The 25,634-nt window shown below is 44.5% G+C and overlaps 1 protein-coding gene across 2 annotated transcripts in view; it reads left to right on the top strand.

Annotated features, from left to right (window-relative positions):
• LOC115475950 (cytoplasmic phosphatidylinositol transfer protein 1-like) overlaps window positions 1-25,634 on the top strand; it is a 255,158-nt gene that overhangs the window by 15,800 nt on the left and 213,724 nt on the right. For both annotated transcript variants that reach the window (XM_030212032.1, XM_030212034.1), the window contains exon 2: window positions 4,795-4,979. In XM_030212032.1, coding sequence (XP_030067892.1) covers window positions 4,932-4,979 — 48 coding nt within the window. In that variant the 5' untranslated portion in view covers window positions 4,795-4,931. The remainder of the gene's footprint in view (window positions 1-4,794; window positions 4,980-25,634) is intronic.

Here is a 25,634-nt window from a genome sequence, read left to right on the forward strand (position 1 = left end):
GAGGATGTAATGGGGCAGTTCTACAAACTGAAGAGTAGCAAATTTCCTGGACCGGATGGTATTCATCCCAGAGTACTGATAGAACTGAAAAATGAGCTTGTGGAGCTATTGTTAGTAATATGTAATTTATCCTTAAAATCGAGCTTGGTACCGGAAGATTGGAGGGTGGCCAATGTAAAGCCGATTTTTAAAAAAGGTTCCATAGGAGATCCAGGAAATTATAGACTGGTGAGTCTGACGTTGGTGACGGGCAAAATGGTAGAGACTATTATTAAGAACAAAATTACAGAGCATATTCAAAAGCATGGATTAATGAGACAAAGTCAACATGGATTTAGTGAAGGGAAATCTTGCCTCACCAATCTACTACATTCCTTTGAAGGGTTGAACAAATGTGGATAAAGGTGAGCCGGTTGATATTGTGTATCTGGATTTTCAGAAGGCGTTTGACAAAGTACCTCATGAAAGACTCCAGAGGAAATTGGAGAATCATGGGATAGGAGGTAGTGTTCTATTGTGGATTAAAAACTGGTTAAAAGATAGAAAACAGAGAGTAGGGTTAAATGGTCAGTATTCTCAATGGAGAAGGGTAGTTAGTGGGGTTCCCCCAGGGGTCTGTGCTGGGACAGCTGCTTTTTAACATATTTATAAATGACCTAGAGATGGGATTAACTAGTGAGGTAATTAAATTTGCTGATGACACAAAGTTATTCAAAGTCGTTAAATCGCGGGAGGATTGTGAAAAATTACAAGAGGAACTTACAAGACTGGGAGACTGGGCGACTAAATGGCAGATGACGTTTAATGTGAGCAAGTGCAAAGTGATGCATGTGGGAAAGAGGAACCCAAATTATAGCAAGGTACGTAATGCAAGGTTCCACGTTAGGAGTCACGGACCAAGAAAGAGATCTAGGTGTCGTCGTCGATGATACGTTGAAACCTTCTGCTCAGTGTGCTGCTGCGGCTAAGAAAGCAAAAAGAATGTTAGTTATTATTAGGAAAGGAATGGAAAACAAAAGTGAGGATTTTATAATGCCTTTGTATCGCTCCGTGATGCGACCACACCTCGAATATTGTGTTCAGTTCTGGTCGCTGCATCTCAAAAAAGATATAGTGGAATTAGAAAAGGTGCAGAGAAGGGCGACGAAAATGATAAAGGGGATGGGACGACTTCCCTATGAGGAAAGGCTAAAGCAGCTAGGGCTCTTCAGCATGGAGAAAAGGCGGCTGAGGGGAGATATGATAGAAGTCTATAAAATAATGAGTGGAGTTGAACGGGTAGATGTGAAGCATCTGTTTACGGTTTCCAAAAATACTAGGACTAGGAGACATGCGATGAAGCTACAATGTAGTAAATTTAAAATGAATCTGAGAAAATGTTTCTTCACTCAACGTGTAATTAAACTCTGGAATTCGTTGCCAGAGAATGTGGTAAAAGCGGTTAGCTTAGTGGAGTTTAAAAAAGGTTTGGACGGCTTCCTAAATGGACTTGGGGAAAATCCACTATTTCTGGGATAAGCAGTATAAAATATTTTGTACTTTTTTGGGATCTTGCCAGGTATTTGTGACCTGGATTGGCCACTGTTGGAAACAGGATGCTGGGCTTGATGGACCTTTGGTCTTTCCCAGTATGGCAATATTTATGTACTAAAGGTCCAACTATATTAAACATTAACATCTGGAATGTACCCGAAGACACCTCCCGAATAGAAAGAAGATGTTGCTGACTAGAGCACAAGGCCTTGAGAAGCGGTATATGGTATCAAATGAGAAAGCAAAAAAATGAGAGCACCTGAGTGTAGTATGTCGAATATGAACAGTAAAATCTTGTATGTAATACAATATACCACTGGAAGCCAGTGTTTATCACATAGCATCAGAGTCACATGATCAGATTTGCTAGCATTAAAAAGTAGCTTAACCTCTAGATTTTGGATTAGCTGTATCCGTTTGATCTTCCTCTGATAGATGCCCCTCAGAGGACATTACAGTAGTCTGTTTGAGTAATGGCAAAGCATGAAGAAGGATACGAAGCACCTCCTGTTTGAACAAATTTATAACTGATCTGACCTGATTTCCCAAAGCTGACATTTATAATTAGTAAATTCAGGAGAAAACTATTTTCTACATTTGTTGTCTGGTCATTGCTTTTTCCCAGTGTCTCTTTCCTACTTTTCTCTTATTTCTTTTTCCAGGGTGTCCTGTCCTTTTGATATTTCTTCTCTATGTTCACTATCCGTCTTTCTTCAGTGTCCCTATCCATCCAGTCCAGCCTCTCCCCTCTGTGTCCCTGTTCCTATTCTCCCTCCATATTCAGCAACTGTTTTTTCAGTGTCCATATCTTTCCTCTATGCTTCCTCCATGGTTTTCATTTTCTCAGTGCCCCTGTCCCTCACTCTTCTCTTCCTCCTGCATCCCCACTCCTGGACCAGCCTCTCTCTCCCCTCCCCCCTTGTTCAGCACATCTGCTCCTCCCCAGTCCAATCGCTCTCTGCCCTCCACCAACGCTCTAATCCAGCATTTCTCCCCTCCCTCCCTTCTCCTTTGCTCTAGGTCTCTCTCTCTATGATTCACCCCCAGGTCCAACATTCCTCTTTGCTCTAGGTCTCTTTCTCTCTCACCCCCTTTGCTCCAGGTCCCTCCCCACCAGATCCTGCATCTCCCGCCCTCTCTTCTGCTCTCTTCTTGTTCCCCCACGCGTCTCTTCCCTCCTAAGGGTCTGGTATATCTCTAACCCCCCTCCCCACGAAGGCCTGGCATCTCTTTACCTTCCTTCCACACAGGCCAGCATCTCTCTGCCACCCCCCCCCCCCCACCGCAGTCATCAAAACATTTGTGGATCGCAGGCAGAGGCAACGATTGAAACAGGCGGCCTCTGCCCGGCCCTATTTGGGCCTTTCTTGTGTCAACCCACCTACAGGAAGTTACATCATTGAGGTAGGATGCAGTACAGGAAAGGCCCATGTGGGACTGAGCAGAGGCAGCCTGTTTCAGTCGCTGCCTCTGCCAGTGACCCACATATGTTTTGAGGAGGCAGGGGGAGGGGATGTATGAGATATTGGGCTGCATTAGGATGAGAAGGAGGTGGTTAAGGGAGAAATGACGGGAGGGAGAGGTTTCACTGCAGGCGTCCCTGGGCATTTTGCCAGGCTCACTCAATGGTTGCTACGCCCCTGCTTGGAGAAATATCTTTTGAAACATCTGGTGAATTGTAAATTATTTGGATACTGGAGCACTAGCCAGTGAAAAGTCATCTCGCCATACTGAATCTTCACAGTATTTCTGCTCTTCAAGTTAAAGCAGGGAGGGTATAAAACTCTTCTATGCTAGCACAGTATTTTAATATAATTGGTATATTTAAATCTCTGCCCTGATTGTGTAATTCTATGCACACATAGGAGAGGAAACTATAACTTCAACTCAACTCTTACACCCTTCTGAGCCGCTGTTCTGCTACAAGCCACAGCATAACCTTCCTCTATTCCTATCGAGGGAGTACCAGCACTTATCTTAAGACACTGTTAATTTCAGTGTGCCTGTAGTCACAATGGGGTAGATATTGAGCCAGTGGTATTTAATGTTTTGCTGACCCCCCCGCTGGCATTATTCCTGGAAATTCCGTGCTAGGCCATGTCCAGATTCCAGCATTGAATTTCCAGGTTTATGGAGTCATCAAAACCATAGTCAGTTAAATGCAACATTCAGCACATATCTGGCCACGTCAATCTGCATAAAGATAGGACTGACTTTTATGAGGTTCTATTTATGCAGTTAACTTGGCCAGTTAAGTGCTGAATATTGGTATGTAACCAGTCAAGTGGTGATTCCACCCCCAAAATGAACTCAAAATAGCCAGTTTTGAGTTGAGTGCTAACTGGACATTTTCAGTGGCACTAATCAGTTAAGTGCCACTGAATATGACTGGTTAGCCCCAAACAAGTGATTTAACTGGCCAGGAGCTATTTCTGGTCAGGTAAATCGCTTTGAATATTGTTCCCAGTATTTTAATCCATGTTATAAATGGAATTAGTTTATATACACAAGGCACACTGGAGACACTCCAGCCAGTCAGATTTTCAGGATATCCACAATGAGTATTCATGAGAGAGATTTGCATGCACTTCCTTCACTTCATATAAATCTCTCTCATGAATATTCATTGTAGATATCCTGAGAACCTGACCACTGGTATAACACTTTTCTTTGAAAGCAAACCACACAGTATATGTATGTTGGTATTGTCCAAGTAAAACATTTCATAATAAGAATAAGGTGCCCTGGGGTTGTTGTCCTCTTGGTTGTGCAGTGACTGAAAGCATGACATATACATTGTGCACTCACAGCATGTGCTGGAATAATGTGTCGTGTAATTGTAGATAGCAGATAGGTCAATGCAGTGCTGCCAAAAGCCCCATTGCTGCATCTGAAAATAAGTAGAAGCAGAAGCCAGATCTAGATCCAGTACAGGCTGTAATTAGAGCATGTTAATGCTTGGGAAAAAATGGAGCACAAAATGGCCTTTATATCTGTATCCTTTCAGAAGATAGCACTCAGCCTCCAGTGGGAGTCTTTTCCCTTACCCGCCTTCCTTTTATTTCCTTTCAATTTGAGATTAAAAAAAAAAAAGAGCTTTCCCAATAATTAACTATTTAGGTAGTTAATACCTTACCCTGCCCATGTTATAAGGGTGGATTTTTCAGTTAGATGAGGTATTTAATTTTTGTTGGTCTAATTAAGAGGTTCAGCTGTCCATTTGCGTTGGCTCATGTCATTAATCTTTTGCTCGCTGTGCAGGATGAAGGTGCCCTACCTGAGGGACGGTTCAGTGCAGCTCTGCATGGTTCTCACTCGTCTTGCAAGCTGACCTGGTCTCGCCATTGCCCAGTATCCAGCCTCTCAGACTATCGAACATTTTCCCCTGGCAACTTGCCATGTTAGTGAAAGAGTATCGGATTTGCATGCCACTCACCATAGAGGAGGTAAGTGTAAGCATTCCAAGCTGGAGAAGAGAAATGCAGCAAAGTGAAAAACATCTTAAGTGAACAACTGTTTTGTAAAGAAACTCTTTGCCTGTGCATGGAGGGGGGGGGGGGGGGGGGGGAGGGAACATATTCAGTTAAGCAGAAAATGCATATATTTAAATGGAAAAGTTGTATTTTTTTAAAGTTGTGTTTATTTTCAGCAGTTATGTGTTTGCTGAAAATGGCAGTATGACTTTAAATGGATAACATGTATTCAAAGTTATTTGTGCTATTTCTGCACTCAAGCTTGAATGCATAATTAGAGAGTTGTTGAGTTTTTCCAGTCTCCCTATAACTTTAGACCCTGCTTCTGGCTGCCCAAATTGTGCCCTGTTTAAAATGCATTATGTTGTTTCTATTGCAATGTATTTGTCTAAAAGCTGAGCATTTAGCAGTCTGGGAAATTTAATGCAAAGCAATCATTCAGTCGGTACCTGTTGCCAGCCGAATAACTGTTTTTGAATATAGACCACTGTTTCTTAAAGATGCAATCTAGATGCTGTTAGACTCTGTCCCTTGTTTCATTCTGTAATTGTTACATCATAAAGCAGAACAGGGTTATAAAACAGGAGAAAAGGTTCACAGGTAGCTTAGAGTAAAGACCCATGGTATCATATTCCAGGGCCTGATTCCAACAGAGCTAGAAGCTGAAAGGTACAGAAGAAAACTGCCAAGCCAGAACAAACATTTCTAGCATTTTCCTCACCTGAGGACTTGTAAGGATGATGGCAGTAGGACAACACTTAACAGGCCTATTCCTGGCCTGAAACTCCAGACAGCATGCATTGAAGAAAAAAAAAACAGCACTGTAAGAAGATATGGGCAATATGCTATCCATATTCTCTTTGACTGTGAGAAGGGGCTGCAATCTGAATGTCACCATTTGATAGTGTCAGTTTTGACATTTTCATTGAATAGTAGTGCGACATGCTATTTCTCCTCGTCAAGTTGGCAGTCTTGTCAATTATGTGCTACTTTTCCTATGTTATTTTCTGTTGGAGTGCATATCTGAAGACCATCCCAACCTGAAGTGCTTGGCAGTATTTGGCCATGCTGCTGGGACTAGTTACCCTGACTGGGTGATGAGTTGTGTCCTTGGCTATTACAGTATTGGTTCCTAGCAAGTTTACATGCCAACCGGTGCATGGCCCTCTTGGTGATCAGCTCTTTAGGAGTCAGATTTCAGAACACTCGGAGTTGGTGTGGTTGGTCTGAGTTCTAAACTGGAATGTGTTCAGTTTCATTTGTTCAAACAGTGGGTAGTATAATGAACAGAATGTTTTTTTTCTGGGGACAAAGGCTCCATATGTGACCTTCATGACCTACTGTTTATTTTCCAACACAAACTGCTCAGTGCCAGCCACTTGTAGTAAAAATCAACTTTGTGTATCAGTGTTCACTTCACACTCTTGGCTTCCTGCTCCTTTCCTGAGACAGTAGGACCATTCCAGTATGATACAGTGGTAGTCTACTCCAGGCCTGCCTAACTCTGCATGACCATATGGAACCTCTCCCCAGATTGTATCTTACCTGATTCACAATCTATATTCAAAACTGTAGGCATCTCTGTCCCTGTCTGGCTAAGCTCTCTCCATTTTTCCCTCCTGTGTCTGCCAAAAGGAAGCACTCCCAGTCCTTAAAAGAGGCACATTGATTTTTTTTCACAGTGGCTCTTTAATTAGCCTCAGCTTTGTTTCTCAGTTATTACCACCATGCTGCCTACCTTTCTTCTGATTGGACCCTTTGAAGATATGTAAACTCTATTTCCCAGTACCCCTTTAATTCCTGTTCTTTTGTCCCCTAGCCAAATGTAGTTAAATTTTCCCCTTGAAAGCAGTGTTTCACTGGCATGCCCTCTAGGGCTCCCTCTGTCTTTCAGACATTCTAATTGCCTGTTTACCCAGGCTGCTTCTGCTTCAGTGAAACACTGATCTTCAGAAAGCTGACCAGACTACCTGGCAGACTGTTTGTACCTCCCACTTCCCTGAGCTCTTGGAAATTAGTCCAAAATTCAGTTCACATGATCAAATCTTCTGCTTCTCTTTGTCCCCGCCACCTTAATTGATGGGCATCCCAACAGTAGTTTGTTAGACTGTGATGTAGTGTTGGCTCTCTTACAGTGAGAATGACTGTGAGCCAGTGTACTTACATCCCCCAGGGCAGTTCTGCCCCCCCTCTTCCATTACAGATGGTGTTCTTGAAGCTCAACTTTTCCTCATCTAGAAAGGCTTGTGGTAATTGCAGGTTCCCCCCCCCCCCAAGAGACATTTCGTGGGGCCTTATGATGCCAGACTACAGAGCAGTAATCCTAAGGAATGGAGACAGAAGGGTTGAAGCACTTCACTTCCATCCAGTCAAAGCAGGGGGTTTATTTTTGTGTGGTGAAACTAAACAGCTATGACGTGAATGGCAGAGTAGACACCCCCAGGCAACCCAATGATGGAATATCTGTGGTGACTTTTCTCCCTAGAGGAATGCTTGGAAACTTTAGAAGCTCCTTCCTAATTACCTTTAAGCACTTGGGAACCTGCCTGCCAAGTCGTTAATATGCCTGTGTTCTGGAGAGCAGTCTTTGCTAATTATAACTCCATTCATTTCTATTTGTCAGGATTCCTGCTGTGTTTTCCTTCACTGTTTCAGCACAGTGCTGCTGAATTTATTAATGAACAGGCTCTGTGTGAGCGATCTCTCTGGAGTGTGCGCCGTGATACAGACAGAACCTGCAGGATATGTACTGCTCCCCGAAGCCAGACCAATCTTTGAACATAACACATTTCTCAAATCTCCGCTGCCGTTCCTGAAGGGCTGTGTTTGAAGAACTGGAATTGTGTCTAGAGAAAAGCATTATAGGTTTTACTTGTATGCTGGTGGTAGAAAAAAAAAAAAGAGATTTACCAAGGACTGAGGTTAAGTAGATTATTTAAATATAGAGCATAAGTTAGAGAGAGAGGGGTGGGGATCAGAACACAAGTAAAGCATCAGTTTGTATTATTCATCGGTTGTGGTCCCTGTTTCTTATTGTCTGCCATGAGCAACTTAGTAATGTAATGTGCATCTGCAGGGCTTTTTTTGAAGGGGTACTTGGGGGTACTGAGTACCAGCACCTTTTCCACTGTCTGCTAAAATTGACCTGTAGACCCCAAGTTTTAACGAAAGAGCTCAGGCTCTATACACCAATTCTGCCTTGTCATAGATTCTGTGACTGGTTGCAGGGGGCCTAGCCATTGTGGGGTGGGTCTCTCAGTGATCACCCTACCTCTGAAGAGTGGCCTAGCATTTGAGTACTGGCACCTTTTTTGCTAGAAAAAACATACTGTACATCTGTGTCGCTGTTATTGACCTCCTCTCTCAGGGCTTGAGTGGACCCCTTCTTAGATGCAGAGATGCCAAGGAGGAGTCATTTCTAAACAGAAGAGAAGCCATTTTTAAGCAGGAGATTTTTGACCCCATCTCCTAATCCAGCTCAGGCCTTACCCCATTCTGCCCATGCCCCGCCCCATCTTCACACCCTCTGCAACACTTTTCTGTCAGCATTTTGACTGAGGCCCAGATGCATCAAACAAACGTAACAAACTCTAAATCGTTAAAGTCCTTAACGATTTTGAAAAACCGAAGCATGCACCAAAAAAACAGGTCAAACATGTTCGTTGCGGTATCCAGATGTACAATGTATCACAGAATTGTAATTCCCGTCGTAATCGGCCCCTAAATCATGCGCAGAGCAAGGGACAGGAAACACAGGAAGGGAGGGGGACCGGGGATGAGAAAATTTGGAGATTTGTTTTTATTACAACCGGCTGAAGCGGGGAACAGCGGCGATCTCGGGGGGGGGGGGGGGGGCAAGGGCGCCCATAAAGGACGCTCCTGATGAGCGCCTTTGCCCCCTCCCGATCTATTTGAATTTTTTTTTGTTGTTTTGGTTAGTGCAGGGGGAAGTGGGGAACTACCGGTTTGCGTTTTTATATAACTTTTTTTTTTTTTTACATGCCAGCTTGCATTTTTAAGGTGCAGGAGGGAGCGGGGAGATGACAGCTGAGGCCTGAACGACAGGTCTGAGAGCTCGCTAAATTTGTCACGTTAAATGATTCGTTAGAATCGTCGGTATGGTTAGTGCATAGCGAATTGTCCACATTTCAATGGTAGTTTCTGGTTTGCATTCCGTTTTCGTTATGTGCTAGTGGCTTCAGAAAAAGGCCTATAATGCATGCAACGGCCGCAAATTTTGTCGTTAGAGGGTCATTAGTGGGTCGTTAGAGTTTTGTGCATCTAGGCCTGAGTGTGGCTGACATTTCCTGCCTGTTAATCTTGCATCAGGAAGTGTTGACGGTGAGATCTGAAGCTGCTTGTTGTCACATGCAGGCAGAGAAAAAACTGAGGGGTAGATAATTAAAGGGGTCTAAGCAGGCAGGAGAAACTCCTGTCTGCTTAAACCCTGATCAACGGGCTAGGAGGGAATATTCAGTGGCACTTAACCAGGTAGTGCTGTTAAATGTTGCCTTTGACTGCTGTGGCACTGTCCAGTTAGTGCTTTTGCTGCAGTCCTACCTTTGCCCAGTTGGGTAAATCCGTTCCGGCATTTAATATCGGCGAGCACCCGCATAACTTCTGGGTCCTCAGCTGAAGCGAATATTCAGTGCTGTGCATGGACATGGTCCAGCATTGAACATCTAGGTTTAAATTGCCCAGTGGCAGTGAGTGTTAAAAAAAAAACAACACTCACCACCAAGGGCTGAGTATCAGCCAGTGAGTGATTGGCTCTCCAGTCTCCTATGTTCCGTGACAGTTTCCTGATTTTGTGGGACAGATGGCCCTCCGAAGCAGGAGACTTGGCAGATCTATAGATATGGCCTTTCCTGTCTTTGTTAGGAACATTTTTGTGTCCTGTGCTCCAATTTTCTCCCTCTTTCAGGGATCTTGTTACCTACTTCGAAAGTGGTGGTCTTAAGTAGGTGAGATGCTTTCCATAGTTCTGCCCAGCACCATCCCTGCCTCCCGCCACCGGCTCTGCCACCCAATCTCGGCTAAGCTCCTTAGGATCCATTCCTTCTGAACAGGATTCCTTTATGTTTATCCCACGCGTGTTTGAATTCTGTTACCGTTTTCATTTCCACCACCTTCCGCGGGAGGGCATTCCAAGCATCCACTACTCTCTCCGTGAAAAAATACTTCCTGACATTTTTCTTGAGTCTGCCCCCCTTCAATCTCATTTCATGTCCTCTCGTTCTACCGCCTTCGCACCTCCAGAAAAGGTTCGTTTGCGGATTTATACTTTTCAAATATTTGAACGTCTGTATCATATCACCCCTGTTTCTCCTTTCTTCCAGACTGTCATTCCCTTAACTGTAACACTAAATAAACTTCTGCAGGTCTCTTATTTGAATGCAGTAGAAACCAGTGCCTGGGCAGACTCGGGGCCACTGGAGGTAAGTGACTGCTGCATACACAGTATCTAACTGCGACATCCGTAGTCTGATGGTTCAACAGACTGCAGTGAAGGTTCTCTACCTTGTATCTCTAAAGGGCAATTTGATAACTCAAGAGTCCGCGGAACGCACGCCTTGCGCTTGTAAATGCACAGAACATTAGTACTTAAACACATAAGCACCCTAAACATAAGTGCTATTTTACACAGACGTGTGTAAGTGCTATAGCATGTTACTGCAAGGGGGTGGACATGGGTGGGGCTCCCAGTTACACACGTACCATTACCCCTCCTAGTTAGTTAGCCTTAAAAATGTGCAATAGCAGCGCATTCTGTAATACCTGGATGCCAAGACGTCGTCATAGAATATTAGCGTATCCTGGTATCAGCACACCTAGCATTTATGTGTGCACAGTTACCCAGGTATAGAATTACCATGGATAATTATGCAGTGCCACTGAAACACCTAATCAGTGCATACACTATGTGAATCATGGACATCACTGGCTTTCCAGTTTGAATAATGACCTCATGAAATATACCTGCTGGAACAAAAAAAAAAAGTAAACCTGAACTGGTCCTGACAGAAATATGAAATACTTAAGCCAGGGCTTCCCAGACTGTGGGTCATGACCCCATACGCCACATATAGGGTCACGATCCAGCACAGAAGTACATAGACATGTCACTTTGATGCACTTCATCACCAGCATCATTATAGCTGTGACTTTGGGGTTGCAGCCTGAAAATGTTTGGTAAGCTCTAATATTTAAGCAATTAAAATAGATTTAAAAAACCGGAGGGGAAACCAAAAGAAGATGAGAATACGTTGAAACAAATAGGATCATTCAATGTTTGTTTTTTTCTTTTTGACTGAGTTTCTTCTGCTCCTTTGTGCTTCCAGGTCAGTTGGAATCGGGGCTGGGATCTGACACAAGAAGCTTTCATTCACACAGGCCTGCCGAGAGGGGGGGGCAAGATTCCCTGGGCTCAGCCTCCAAGGGGGGCCCAGCTGACCCAGTGGCATGGGGGACCTGGGCCTCTCCACTTTGGGCTCAGGCCCTCCCCTCCAAATGCAGTACCCTGAATGGCTGGCTGAGATACCAAAGCCCCTCCAGTCAAACAGCTCCATGGCCCAAACCTCCCTTGATGTGAGTCAGCAGCATGCTTTTTAGCCACTGACGTCAGCACTCTGCGCATGAAGTGAGCTTGTGCGAGGAGTGCTAGTGTCAGTGGTTAGAAAGCATGCTGCCGACTTCCTCACACCAGGGGAGGTTTGGGCCATGGAGCTGTTTGACTGGAGGGGCTTTGGTATCTCAGCCAGCCATTCAGGGTACTGCATTTGGAGGGGAGGGCCTGAGCCCAAAGTGGAGAGGCCCAGGTCCCCCATGCCACTGGGTCAGCTGGGCCCCCCTTGTGTAACATTTTTAATTGGGGGGGGGGGGGGGGATTCAGGGAGAGAGCAAAAAGGAATGAGTGGCCCCCAGTCCGCTACCCTCCCCCCCCCAAATGGGCTGCTGTCTAGACGGTGTGGCGGGGTGGGTGGCCCCCTAAGACTGTTTACCCCAGGCCCAGCTTTGTCTCTCCGCGGCCCTGCATTCCATCTATCTTAGGATTTCTTGTCCTACTTTATATCCCCTCCTATTTCACTTCGCTTCATCATTGTGAGTGACGGTCCTGGACCATGCCCCTTCCAGGATACCTGCAATCATGAACTCTTAAGTCCGACCACCAGGTGTCACCACTGCATGATGATATGACTGTTTGCCTCGCCCTCCCCCAGGGGCTGTGAATTCTGCCTCTGAGGCATCCCTGACCTCAGTGGACCCAGGGAGCAGAAGATCTGAGTTGGAGACTCTACCTCAGGTTTCTCTGCATGGCAGTGCAAAGGATCCACCTGTCTGACCTTACTGTGGGGTTATTCTTGCCAAAGCATGTAAACTGAGGACAGGTGTTATATAGCCGAAGTGACAGCTGCACTTCCGAGTACATTCTGCAGGACTGGGGCTGTGAGTTAGAACATAAGTGTTGTCCTACTGGGTCAGACCAGGATCCATCTAGCCCAGTGTTCTGTTTCTAACAGTAGCCAGTCCAGGTCACAAATACCTGGCAGAGTCCCAAAAAGTAGCAGGAGTCCACACTACTTAACCTAACGGATAAGCAGTGGCTTTCCCCAGGTCTAACTTAGTAATGGTTTATGGACTTTTCCTTCAGGAATTTGTTAAAACCTTTTTTAAACCTAGCTACATTAATTGCTATTAACACTTGCTTTGGCAAAGAGTTCCAACGCTTAACTATTCACTGAGTACAAAAATATTTTCTCCTGCTTGTTTTTAATGTGCCACTATGTAACTTCATGGAGTCCCCTAGTCTTTGTACCTTTTAAAAGAGTAAACAATCGATTTAGAGGTTGGGGGTCAGAAATATCAGGTCCGAAGAAATCTCATGGTGGCATTAACTTAGGATGGTTGGTAACCCTGATCTCTCTAAATAAATTCCTTTATAAATTTATCCCAAGCCCAGAGCTGCCAAGTGATCTAGTTTCTAGTGAGAGACTTAAGCTGTGATCACGAGTAATTTCTAAGCATGCTCATAAGGTCAGCATTACGATGGAGAGCTGAACTACATTCAAGTTTCATTTTCTAGGTAAATGTATTCATGTTACTTCTCTTACAGCCTTCTGTCGGTCACTCTGCGGCCTCAGTTGGAGCTGGTGCAAACCCTTTATAGTCAGACCCCTACCTGCCATATATTTAGAAGCACCTATCTGGATACGTGTATTTTCAACAGTACATTAGCGGCACTGTCTGCTCTGAAAATGTCTACAGATCTCCTTGGCACTATCTGGATAGTGGCAGGGTTGAGTGTGAGTGTTCCGCCTAACTCTGCAGATAGTTGGCGATGTTCAGCTGCTGACCGGATGACTGTCCTGATTTGTGGGACAGATGGCCCTCCGAAACAGGAGACTCAGCAGATCTGTAGATGTGGCCTTTCCTGTTTTTGTTAGGAACATTTTTGTGTCCTGTGCTCCAATTTGCCCCCGCTTCCTCTTTCAGGGATCTTGTTACCTCCTTTGAAAGTGGTTGTCTTAAGCACGGGAGATGCTTTCCATAGTTCTGTGTTATCTTATATTTGTATCCTTCCTTATTAGTGAGGTTGAAGGGGGGCAGACTCGGGAATAATGTCAAGAAGTATTTTTTCACGGAAAGGGTGGTGGATACATGGAATGCCTTCCCATAGGAGGTGGTGGAGATGAAAGTGGTAATGGAATTCAGACATGCGTGGGATAAACACAAAGAAATCATGTTTAAAAGGAATGGATCCACGGAATCTTAGCGGAGATTGGGTGGCAACACTGGTAATTGGGAAGCAAAACCAGTGCTGGGCAGACTTCTACTGTCAATGCCCTGATCGTGACTGAGTAGATATGGATGGGCTAGAGTGTAAATTTTAAGGGGCTTCGACGTTAGCTTCAGAACGTTTAGTACAAGAACAGCACTGGGCAGACTTCTACAGTCTGTGCCCTAAGAACGGTAAGGATGAATCAAACTCGGGTATACTTATGAAGTATAAATCCAAGAAGACAGGAGGAGCCTCCACGGAAAGTCAAAGCAAAACAGCAAAAGTAGAGGCTGACAAATGCGCAAACCAATAGGGAGATAATATCAAAAAACAGTTTATTCTGAATATTCATATCAAGGACCCGACACGGTCCGTGTTTCGGTGCCAAAGCGCCTGCCTCAGAGGTCACAATCAACTTTCTCTGAGAAGAAGCTGATAGGCTTGAATAATTCCTTTATGTATGCAAGTTAATCCACAGAGAGAACAAAAGAACAGCCAACCGATCAGCAAATCAGTTCTCTCTGTGGATTAACTTGTATACATAAAGGAATTATTCAAGCCTATCAGCTTCTTCTCAGAGAAAGTTGATTGTGACCTCTGAGGCAGGCGCTTTGGCACCGAAACACGGACCGTGTCGGGTCCTTGATATGAATATTCAGAATAAACTGGTTTTTGATATTATCTCCCTATTGGTTTGCGCATTTGTCAGCCTCTACTTATACTTATGAAGTATCACATATTTTATCTTGTTAGGCAGACTGGATGGACCGTACAGGTCTTTATCTGCCGTCATTTACTGTGTTACTATGTCCGGTTTAACAGAGAAAGGTGACTGAACATCACCACGGTTCATGTAACTAGTGACCATCACAGCTGTGTATGTACAGTATATGTAGCACTGCAGCTGCTGTGAATAGCGGTGCTGAATAAATGTAGACAGTTTAATTTCTGCTGCTGGTATTCATTCAAAAGCTTTGGTTGGTGTTTGTTTTATTAACCCATAACTGTTTAAGTTGATGAAACAGTTAACTGTCTTTTGTTTTGGGTTCATATACAGTGGCACTCTGTTTCATTAAGGTTCTGAATGCTTCTATAAATATTATGAGTTCTGAGTTTTTTGTAGCGTGTTGACGCAAAGCCTTTCTGTTACCTTCAGGGTGTGGAGCGCGTTCTCTCCCATGACCTTGGAAGTGATTGCTTTCCTTTTCTTTATTCTCTCCTGTCCTCAAGTGTCATTTTCCTTGCTCTGGCTCCCCCTTCTTTTATTTCTCCTTTGAGCATTGTTTCCTGGTTTCCCTCCACGGCTTTGGCTCACCCGGGCTGTGGATTCTCTTGTTCTATGGAATTGCTAATGAAAAGAAAACATGAATTTTTCTGCTTTCATCCCTGGCCTCAGAGATTTGGCAGGTCCAGGTTTTCTAACTTTATGCTAATACTTAGAATATGAAAGGACAGGCCTATATGGAGTGGGATATGTTTCCCTACGTCCTAATGGATTACAGATAGACCCCCTACATACAAGACCCACTGCAGCCAGTGCTTATAGAAAATCATGAGTGGATCATAATAATCCTCCGTATTCTGTATCACATTACTGCTACAGCCAAAGGGAAATGTCAAATAAAATAAAGCCAGTCCTGACCTAGTATGTGCATCCTGAGGTTCTGCACCTTGGGTGTCTTTTACTAAGCTGCAGTACAGTTTTTAGCTCACGGTAGAAATCAAGAATATAATGGGCGTCTCGGCATTTTCTGCCAGCTGATTTCTACTGCGGCTTAGTAAAAGACCCCCTTGACTCCTTGTTATGTTACAAAAAGTAATGCCTTCCTCTCAGATACAGTAAACCTCCGGCAGAGTGAAATAGGGGTCGTTTAGAAGGCATTTGTAGCATACTCTCCTTCCCACCAAGGGATTTGAGTACTGCTTCAAAGGCTTTATCCACAGACACTGAGAATGGAGTGTAGATCAGTGACGTAGCAGTGCAGAATGGTGTGTCCCCTCCAGATACATGACTATCTATATTTCAGTCTTGGTGTGGTTGAAAAGCTTTGTGTGTGTGTGTGTGTGTGTGAAATATAGCACCACCCAGACTCAGAATGATATTTTTTAATTTATTTAAATCATATATCCTGTCGGTTTACAATATACCTAAATATCATAAAACAAACATACATGAACAATATCAATGATCTTAAAACATCTAATTTTAATGTTTCCTAAACCCTCAAAGCCTCTACCATATAGGCTGCTTGAAACAGTAAACATTATTCGAAAAGTCTTTGTCCTATCCTAACACTACAGACCAGGCCCAGCAATAGAACAAGCATGAGTTCTAGTATTAGCCTTGCTAGCAAGGTGTACCAATGGAACATCCAGGGGACCTTTGTTAATGCTACCCGTGATGACAATGAGCATGTAAGCCTGAACCCCTTACATATTTAGGTCAACATACAACACAAATATATTCTCTTCAGCTGTTTGAGACTAAGGTAGCTTGGAGTTTCCATGATGGGCTCACAAAAATCTTCTTAGCTTAACACTTCCTGTTAAGCTACAAAATTCAGTAGAAACACAACTACATTTTCTCCACCTTCTGAAGGTTTTTAAAACTAATGTAGGCTAGCTATATTCCCATGGAACATCATTTAGATTTGCTGATTTGAATTTGCTAAGTTGAATTACTGCTTTAACAGAAGCAGTAGAAATTAAACCAGTATTTGTCCATCAACATTTCATCTAAAAAATGGCAGAAAACAAATGTGCAGTACCTGTAACTGGATGGCTATATTTAGGTACCCTGAGGGCACACAGGAGCCATTTAAAAAAAAAAATCTTTTGTGATATTTTTATTGATCAGTTAAGTCAGACAAAATATTCTGGCATTGACCATATTATCTGGTCAGATCATTCCCCTTGTTGGATATTGCTGGGGCCTGCCACAGCTGAATCGTGGGATAAGCATTGGGTTTTGATTATTGCAATGTTAAGACGTGAAAAACTTACAGGATTATCATAATTTAGTTTAAGAATATTTTCAGTTTAATTTGGATGGGAAGGTATCATTGGACCACAAAAAAGAAAGATGGTTCCCCTGTGGAGCGCACTTTATAGAGTAGCTGAGACAAAACAGTGGGTTTTTAAGCCTGTAAAACTGTATTATTTCTTGAAGTGTATTTCTCTAGTTTGGCCAGCAGGTGGTGCATGTTTAGTTAACATAGATAAGAGGTAACCTGCAGTGATGTGACCAGCTACTTTTAGAACTTGTTGTTCTGGGCTTTGATAGGCCAGAAGCTCAAAATCATCTATGTTGTACTGGCTTTTGCCCCAGTCTTAGCCATGGAGAAGAGAAAGAAAGATCTATTTGCTGAGGCCTGTGAACAGTTATGTCTGATAACCTGTGAGCAGCTATATGTCCTGAACTCCTCAAGTACTATTTAGATAGTAAACAAATGTTTAGATAGTGTTATAATTGATCCATATTTCAGTTACCTGCTATTGTTTGCTGATTGCACCATTTCTGTTTATTGTTCTAATTTTTCATGTCAATAAACATTTTTAGTTTATTGCCTCTGCTTGTCTGGACTGACAGGCTTATTTTCGAAAGAGAAGGGCGCCCATCTTCTGACACAAATTGGGAGATGGATGTCCTTCTCTCAGGGTCGCCCAAATTGGCTTAATCAAAAGCCGATTTTGGGCGCCCTCAACTGCTTTCCGTCGTGGGGGCGACCAAAGTTCACGGGGGCGTGTCGGCAGCGTAGCAAAGGCGGGACTGGGGCTTGCTTAAGAGATGGGCGTCCTTGGCCGATAATGGAAAAAAGAAGGGCGTCCCTGACGAGCACTTGGGCAACTTTACTTGGTCCAATTTTTCTTGCGAACAAGCCTCAAAAAGGTGCCCGAACTGACCAGATGACTACCGGAGGGAATCGGGGATGACCTCCCCTTACTCCCCCAGTGGTCACCAACCCCCTCTCCCACCCTAAAAAAAAACAACAACTTTTATTTTTTGCCAGCCTCTATACCACCCTCAAATGTCATACCCAGCTCCATGAAAGCAGTATGCAGGTCCCTGGAGCAGTTTTAGTGGGTACTGCAGTGCACTTCAGGCAGGCGGACCCAGGCCCATCCCCCCCCCCCCACCTGTTACACGTGGTGGTAAATGTGAGCCCTTCAAAACCCACCAGAAACCCACTGTACCCACATGTAGGTGCCCCCCTTCACCCCTTAGGGCTATGGTAGTGGTGTACAGTTGTGGGGAGTGGGTTTTGGGGGGCTCAGCACACAAGGTAAGGGAGCTATGAACCTGGGATCAATTTCTGAAGTCCACTGCAGTGCCCCTTAGGGTGCCCGGTTGGTATCCTGGCATGTCAGGGGGATCAGTGCACTACGAATGCTGGCTGCTCCCACGACCAAATGGCTTGGATTTGATTGCTTCTGAGATGGGCGTCCTCGGTTTCCATTATCGCCAAAAACCGGGGACGGCCATCTCTAAGGACAACCTAAGGACGACCATCTCTAAGGTCGACCTAAATGTTGAGATTTGGGCATCCCCGACCGTATTATCGAAACAAAAGATGGACGCCCATCTTGTTTCGATAGTACGTGTTTCCCCGCCCCTTCATGGAGCCGTCCTGTGAGGATGGCCCCAGGAAAACTTTGGTGCCCCGTTCGATTATTCTCCTCTAAGAATCCTGGCAGTTTGTGTGTTGGGTCTGTGAGTGCTTTCTAGGAACTGTGGGACCACTGGGAGTGTGGCCCCAGTAACCTAGAAATCACGGGGGAATAATTTGAGAGTGGAAGACTTACCCAGAGGTGGTTGGGATCCGGTCGATGGGAGGAGAGTGCTAGTGTAGTGCACAAGTGGCAGGTGCAGGCGGACCTGAGCTGTGCTGGGGATAGACCCTCTAAGTGGCTGCATGGTAGCCACAGGCTAGGTGACGGCTAGGTGTTCCGTGACAGTAACGCTCCACACTGATTTTTTCTGGTGCCCAAATTTGAGTGCCATTTACTGAATGTTTATGATAACTGAAAAGACATATCTCTGGAATACATATCAAAATATATTAATTTATATGTATTTATTTATTTGTTACATTTGTATCCCACAATTTCCCACCTTTTTGCAGGCTCAATGTGGCTTACATATAACTGTTAACGGCGTTGGTCGATTCCGGTCTGAACAAATACATGGTATGAATGAATACAAAGTGTTATTGTGGTAGAATGAGGTACATGTATGGTAGGTACAATTGGGGGGAACTTAGAGAGGGAAAAGGGAAAGAAGAGTCAGGTAATGTCCATTACGGTCTTTGGTTACATTGTGTCGCAAGTGTCCAGGTATTTTTATGTTGGGTCCGTGGGGTATGCTCTTCTGAACAGGTCTGTCTTTAGTGCCTTCCAAAAATTTAGGTGGTCGAGCATAGTTTTTACTGCTTTTGGCAATGATTTCCATAGTTGTTCGCTTAGGTAGGAAAAGCTGGATGCATAGGTGGATTTGTATTTGAGTCCTTTGCTGCTTGGGTAGGTGGAGGTTTAGGTATGATCATGCAGATTTTGTGGTGTTTCTGGTAGGCAGGTCGATGAGGTCTGTCATGTATCCTGTGCCTCACCGTAAATAATTTTATGAACAGTCGTGCAGATTTTGAAAGTAGTACGTTCTTTGATTGGTAGCCAATGCAATTTTTCTCGGAGTGGTTTGGCGCTGTCAAAACGTGTTTTTCCAAATACAAGTCTGGCTGCTGTGTTTTTGGCGGTCTGAAGTTTCTTTATGATTTGATTACACAAATCAATGTGGAATGAAAAATTCATATAAATGATATACATACCCTGGGGTATGAACAGTTCTATTTAGGCCTGATGTGCAGCTGTGCACCACCTCCTCTTCTTACAATGCGATGATCTCTGCGGAGAGAGCGGGGGAGGGATTGAGCAGTTCTGCTGATGCCAGTGCCTGTGCAGAATTCTGCACAAATTCTGTTTTGCACAACTGTGCGGAATTCCCCAGGAGTAATTTATGTGCTATTTTAGAAGCACTATTTGTGATTTGGACGTGCACAGATTGGCATTTAGATGTGTATATCGTACTTGCAATTTTTAGAAAACTGGGATAAACATTTCTAAATTGCAAATATCTGTATAATCGTAAGGGGGTATGGGCAGGGCTAGGATGGATCGAAAAGATATATGTTCATTCCCCTTTTCAGAAGGGAAGTACATGTTTTTGTCTGTTGACGTAAATGTTGAGATTCACACCTGGTTCCGGGTACATCTAAGTTATAGAAAGTGGCTTATTTTGTGCAGTACTCCGACTAGAGAAATTAGCCCTTTAATCCTCCAATGTTTTTGTTCCCCTCAAAAGTGGTACTGTCAAATGCTATCGTGCGCTGTGACAGCTTGGGGAAACATTGACATTTAGGTTTCTAAAATGGCAAACATACATGTGTATGTTCTGAAATGCCTGCATCCATGTTTATGTTCTGGCACATAGATATGCATGTTGCCATTGATATTTTAGATGTTGATGTTTCTAAAATGGATGCTCCTGACTTGTCCATTCCTGGATATATTTACGTGGAGCAGGATAATTGAACGGGGGTGCCCATCTCTAAGGACGGCCCCGTAAAGGGGCGGGGCAACCTGTATTATCGAAACAAGATGGATGTCTATCTTTCGTTTCGATAATACGGTCAGGGACGCCCAAATCATGAAATTTAGGTCGACCTTAGAGATGGTCGTCCACGGTTTTCGGCGATAATGGAAAGCGAGGATGCCCATCTCAGAAACGACTAAATCCAAGCCATTTGGTCGTGGGAGGAGCCAGCATTCATAGTGCACTGGTCCCCCTCACATGCCAGGGCATCAACTGGGCACCCTAGGGGCACTTCAGTGGACTTCAAAAATTGCTCCCAGGTGCATAGCTCCCTTACCTTGTGTGCTGAGCTACTACTACTTAACATTTCTAGAGCGCTACTAGGGTTACGCAGCGCTGTACAAATTAACAAAGAAGGACGGTCCCTGCTCAAAGGAGCTTACAATCTAAAGGACGAAATGTCAAGTTGTGGTAGTCTAGATTTCCTGAATAGAGGTGTAGTGGTTAGGTGCCGAAGGCGACATTGAAGAGGTGGGCTTTGAGCAATGATTTGAAGATGGGCAGGGAGGGGGCCTGGCGTATGGGCTCAGGGAGTTTGTTCCAAGCATGGGGTGAGGCGAGGCAGAAAGGGTGGAGCCTGGAGTTGGCGGTGGTGGAGAAGGGTACTAAAAGGAGGGATTTGTCTTGAGAGCGGAGGTTACAGGTAGGGACGTAAGGGGAGATGAAGGTATAGAGGTAAGGAGGGGCTGCAGATCGAGTGCATTTGTAGGTTAGTAGGAGAAGCTTGAACTGTATGCGGTATCTGATCAGAAGCCAGTGAAGTGACTTGAGGAGAGGGGTGATATGAGTATATCGGTCAAGGCAGAAGATAAGACATGCAGCAGAGTTCTGAACGGACTGAAGGGGGGTAGATGGCTAAGTGGGAGGCCGGTGAGGAGTAGGTTGCAGTAGTCAAGGCGAGAGGTAATGAGAGAGTGGATGAGAGTTCGGGTGGTGGTGTGCTCAGAGAGGAAAGGGCGAATTTTGCTAATGTTATAGAGGAAGAAGCTCCCCAAACCCGCCCCAAAACCCACTCCCCACAACTGTACACCAGTACCATAGCCCTTATGGGTGAAGGGGGGCACCTAGATGTGGGTACAGTGGGTTTCTGGTGGGTTTTGAAGGGCTCACATTTACCACCACAAGTGTAACTGGTAGGGGGGATGGGCCTGGGTTCGCCTGCCTGAAGTGCACTGCAGTACCCACTAAAACTGCTCCAGGGACCTGCATACTGCTGCAGAGGGCCTGAGTATGACATTTGAGGCTGGCATAGAGGCTGGCACAAAATATTTTTAAAGTTGTTTTTTGAGGGTGGAAGGGGGTTAGTGACTATTGGGGGAATAAGGGGAAGTCATCCCCGATTCTCTCCGGTGGTCTTCTGGTCAGTTCGGGCAACTTTTTGAGGCTTGGTCGTAAGAAAAAAGGCACCAAGTAAAGTCAGCCAAGTGCTCATCAGAGATGCCCTTCTTTTTTCCATTATGGGGTCGAGGATGCCCATGTGTTAGGCACGCCCAAGTCCCGCCTTTGCTACGCTTGCAACACGCCCCCAGGAACTTTGGTCATCCCCACGACGGAAAGCAGTTGGGGATGCCCAAAATCGGCTTTCAATTATGCCGATTTTGCGCGACCTTAGGAAAAGGATGCCCATCTCCCGATTTGTGTCAGAAGATGGGCGCCCTTCTCCTTCGAAAATAAGCAGGATAGTAACATAGTAAATGATGGCAGATAAAGACCTGAACGGTCCATCCAGTCTGCCCAACAAGACCCGGACATCCCAATTCTGATTTGTACATTCTATTTAAAATCTGCCTTCACATCTCAGTTTTCACTTGCAGAGTTGTTTTCATTAAAAATGGACACCAACATTGTCCTTCTCAGTATCTGTCTCAGCTATGCATAATGGAATTCAGTTCAGTGGTTTAAAGGATAACCAGTATAAAGCTTTTTTTCCTTTCTCCCCCAGGTGCTTTGTGTCAATCTAACTTCAAATCAGTTCTAAATTTTAAGTTCCATTTACCAATAGAGCTTTTATTCTAGCTTTTAAAGTTTATTTTTGTTCTAAGTCCCAGTGTGGGTGATTCAAGAAATGTTTCATGTTTCCAGCTGGACATATGCTGATTAAAAACAGGTAAAAATCTATAATGTTCAGTGGCTTGATAAAGATGCCTATTGCTGGGTTGAGCCTGTATTGTTTTAGACACATTAAATATGCCAGGGTTCTTAACGATTCAGTATTGCCACAGAAATGGACAATATAAGTGTTGACGTACAAATCAATATACTCGTATACTGGATTGTAGACCGACACACAGGGTTATGTTTAAAAGCAAGTAAAACCAATGCTTGAGCTTTTGCTCGGGAGGTCAGATTGATATAGAATCAGGCCTTGATAACTTTTCCTTAAATTTAGAAGCAAGTTCAAAACTTATAAACCAGTAGTTGAGTTTTCTCATCTACTCCCTCTGTGCCAGGTAGAGGGGATAGGAAGGCTCAAGTTTTGGGTTCCCCTCTCCGAAATCTGACCAGTGTCTTTGTGCATACTTCTTTGCCCCTCTTTCCAGTACGCTGTCAGCAGCCTGCTGGTAGCATCCTGACTCTCTGATTTTGGCATTGCTGTGGCCCTTGTCCACATCTGCTCTCCACAAGTCTGTCACTTTCCATAATGTTTTCAAGCAGTCTCCCTTTCTCTGAACCCTTGTACTTGTTTCCAAACAATCTCCCTCTCTTCTAACTGTGTTGCCCCCCTATCTGAAATCTACCCCATCTTTCACTATGTTTCACCAGTAGGTAGCAGCAGCCTGCCACCTTCTCTGGCCCAGACTCTGTCATACCAGTGAGTCCAAAAGGTCCATCAAGCTCAATATCCTGTTTCCAACGGTGGCCATTCCACGTCATAAGTACTTATCCCAAAAGTTGATCAATTCCATTCTGCTTACCCCCAGGACTAAGCAGTGGTTTTCCTCAAATTTACCTTAGTAATGTTTCATGGTTCCCAAATTGTGGGTTGAGACCCCAAATGGGGTCATATTATCAGGAGATGGGGTTCACAAGAAGCAGAGAACTAGATTCTGTAAATGGTGCCCAAATCTGGGTGCTGAAAAAAATGCACACTGAGTGCTATTCTATACACTGTGCTCCAAGTTGGGTGCCATTCATAGAATAGCATGTAGGACCAGGATCCGTGCCCAACTTTAGAGATGGGCGTCCTTGGCTGATAATGGAAAAAAGAAGGGCGTTTCTGACGATCATTTGACCGCCTTTACTTGGTCCATTTTTTTTCACGACCAAGCCTTGAAAAGGTGCCCGAACTGACCAGATGACCACCGGAGGGAATCTGGGATGATCTCCCCTTACTCCCCCAGTGGTCACCAACCCCCTCCCACCCCTAAAAAAATTAAAAAAACATTTTTTGCCAGCCTCCATGCCAGCCTCAAATGTCATACCCAGCTCCATCTCAGCAGTATGCAGGTCCCTGGAGAAGTTTTTAGTGGGTGCAGTGCACTTCAGGCAGGCGGACCCAGGCCCATCCCCCCTACCTGTTACACTTGTGGTGGTAAATGTGAGCCCTTCAAAACCCACCAGAAACCCACTGTACCCACATGTAGGTGCCCCCCTTCACCCCTTACAATTGTGAGGAGTAGGTTTTTTTTTTTTGGGGGGGGGGGTTAGGGGGGCTCCGCACCAAAGGTAAGGGAGCTATGCACCTGGGAGCAATTTGTGAAGTCCACTGCAGTACCCCCTAGGGTGCCCAGTTGGTGTCCTGGCATGTGAGGGGGACCAGTGCACTACGAATGCTGGCTCCTCCCATGACCAAATAGCTTGGATTTGGTCATTTTTCAGATGGTTGTCAGATGGTTATCACTGAAAACCGAGGACGACCATCTCAAAATCAACCTAAGGACGACCATCTCTAAGGTCGACCTAAATTTCATGATTTGGGCGTCCCCGACCGTATTATCGAAATGAAAGATGGACACCCATCTTGTTTCAATAATACGGGTTGCCCTGCCTCTTTACGGGGCCGTCCTGCGAGGACGCCTTCATGACAACTTGGGCGCCCCATTCAATTATGCCCCTCCACGTAGATCTTAAGTGAATGCCTCTGACCTGCCCATGCTGCTCCTTTGGCAATGCCCCTTTTTCAGTTACATGCTAAAGGATTTGTAAACACATCGTTATAGAATAGTGTGTAGCAAAATGCACATGAAAATCCAAATTGCCAATTAACGCCAAAAGTTGATTATCAGCAGCTAATTATTGGCGCTAATTAGCTCATTACTCAAATTATGAACGCAAATTGGGCATGTGCCCAAATTTGCACAAACACTTTTTAGTGCCATATGTAAAATCCAGGGGAGGATGTCTCCTTCTCTCTCTGAACCTCCACTGTAAACTACACCCAGTAGTGGCAGTCATCATGGTACTACTGGTTCTGCTACTGCCTTCATGCTTTGAATAAGCGAGGAGAGGAGAGGAGAGGAGAGGAGAATGGAGATCTGATATTTTGTTCTCCTTTGTGGACAGCTAAGATCTGAACATCCACTCATATGGTGATGTCACCGCCAACAGCTCCATTGTCGGATATCACTACTGTCTGGGATTACATGAATATTTAAATGTTAACATAACGTAAGAATAGCTATACTGGGTCAGACCAATTGTCCATCTAACCCAGTATCCTGCTTCCAATAGTGGCTAATCCAGGTCACAAATACTGGGCAAAAACCCAAATAGTAGCAACATTCCATGCTACCAGTCCCAGAGTAAGCAGTGGCTTCCCCATGTCTCTCTCAATAGCAGACTGTGGACTTTTCGAAACCTTTTTTAAACCTAGATACAGTAACTGCTGTTACCACATCCTCTGGTTATCAATAGAAATCAAACAAAATAAAACATGGAAAAGAAAATAAGATGATACCTTTTTTATTGGACATAACTTAATACATTTCTTGATTAGCTTTCGAAGGTTGCCCTTCTTCCTCAGATCGGAAATAAGCAAATGTGCTAGCTGACAGTGTATATAAGTGAAAACATTCAAGCATTACTATGACAGTCTGACAGGGTGGGAGGAGGGGGGTGTGTAGGAAGTATGCATGGGGACATCAAAGCATATCATTGATATTCTAACAGGGTGGGTGTGGATAGGTGAGGGGAGGGTGATCAACAGAGACATACAGCTTTATGGTTTATAATGGGCTAGGAACCCCAGATCCTTGTTAAGTCC

This window comes from Microcaecilia unicolor, chromosome 8 (genome assembly GCF_901765095.1).
Source record: "Microcaecilia unicolor chromosome 8, aMicUni1.1, whole genome shotgun sequence".
In the NCBI taxonomy this organism is placed as follows: domain Eukaryota; kingdom Metazoa; phylum Chordata; class Amphibia; order Gymnophiona; family Siphonopidae; genus Microcaecilia; species Microcaecilia unicolor.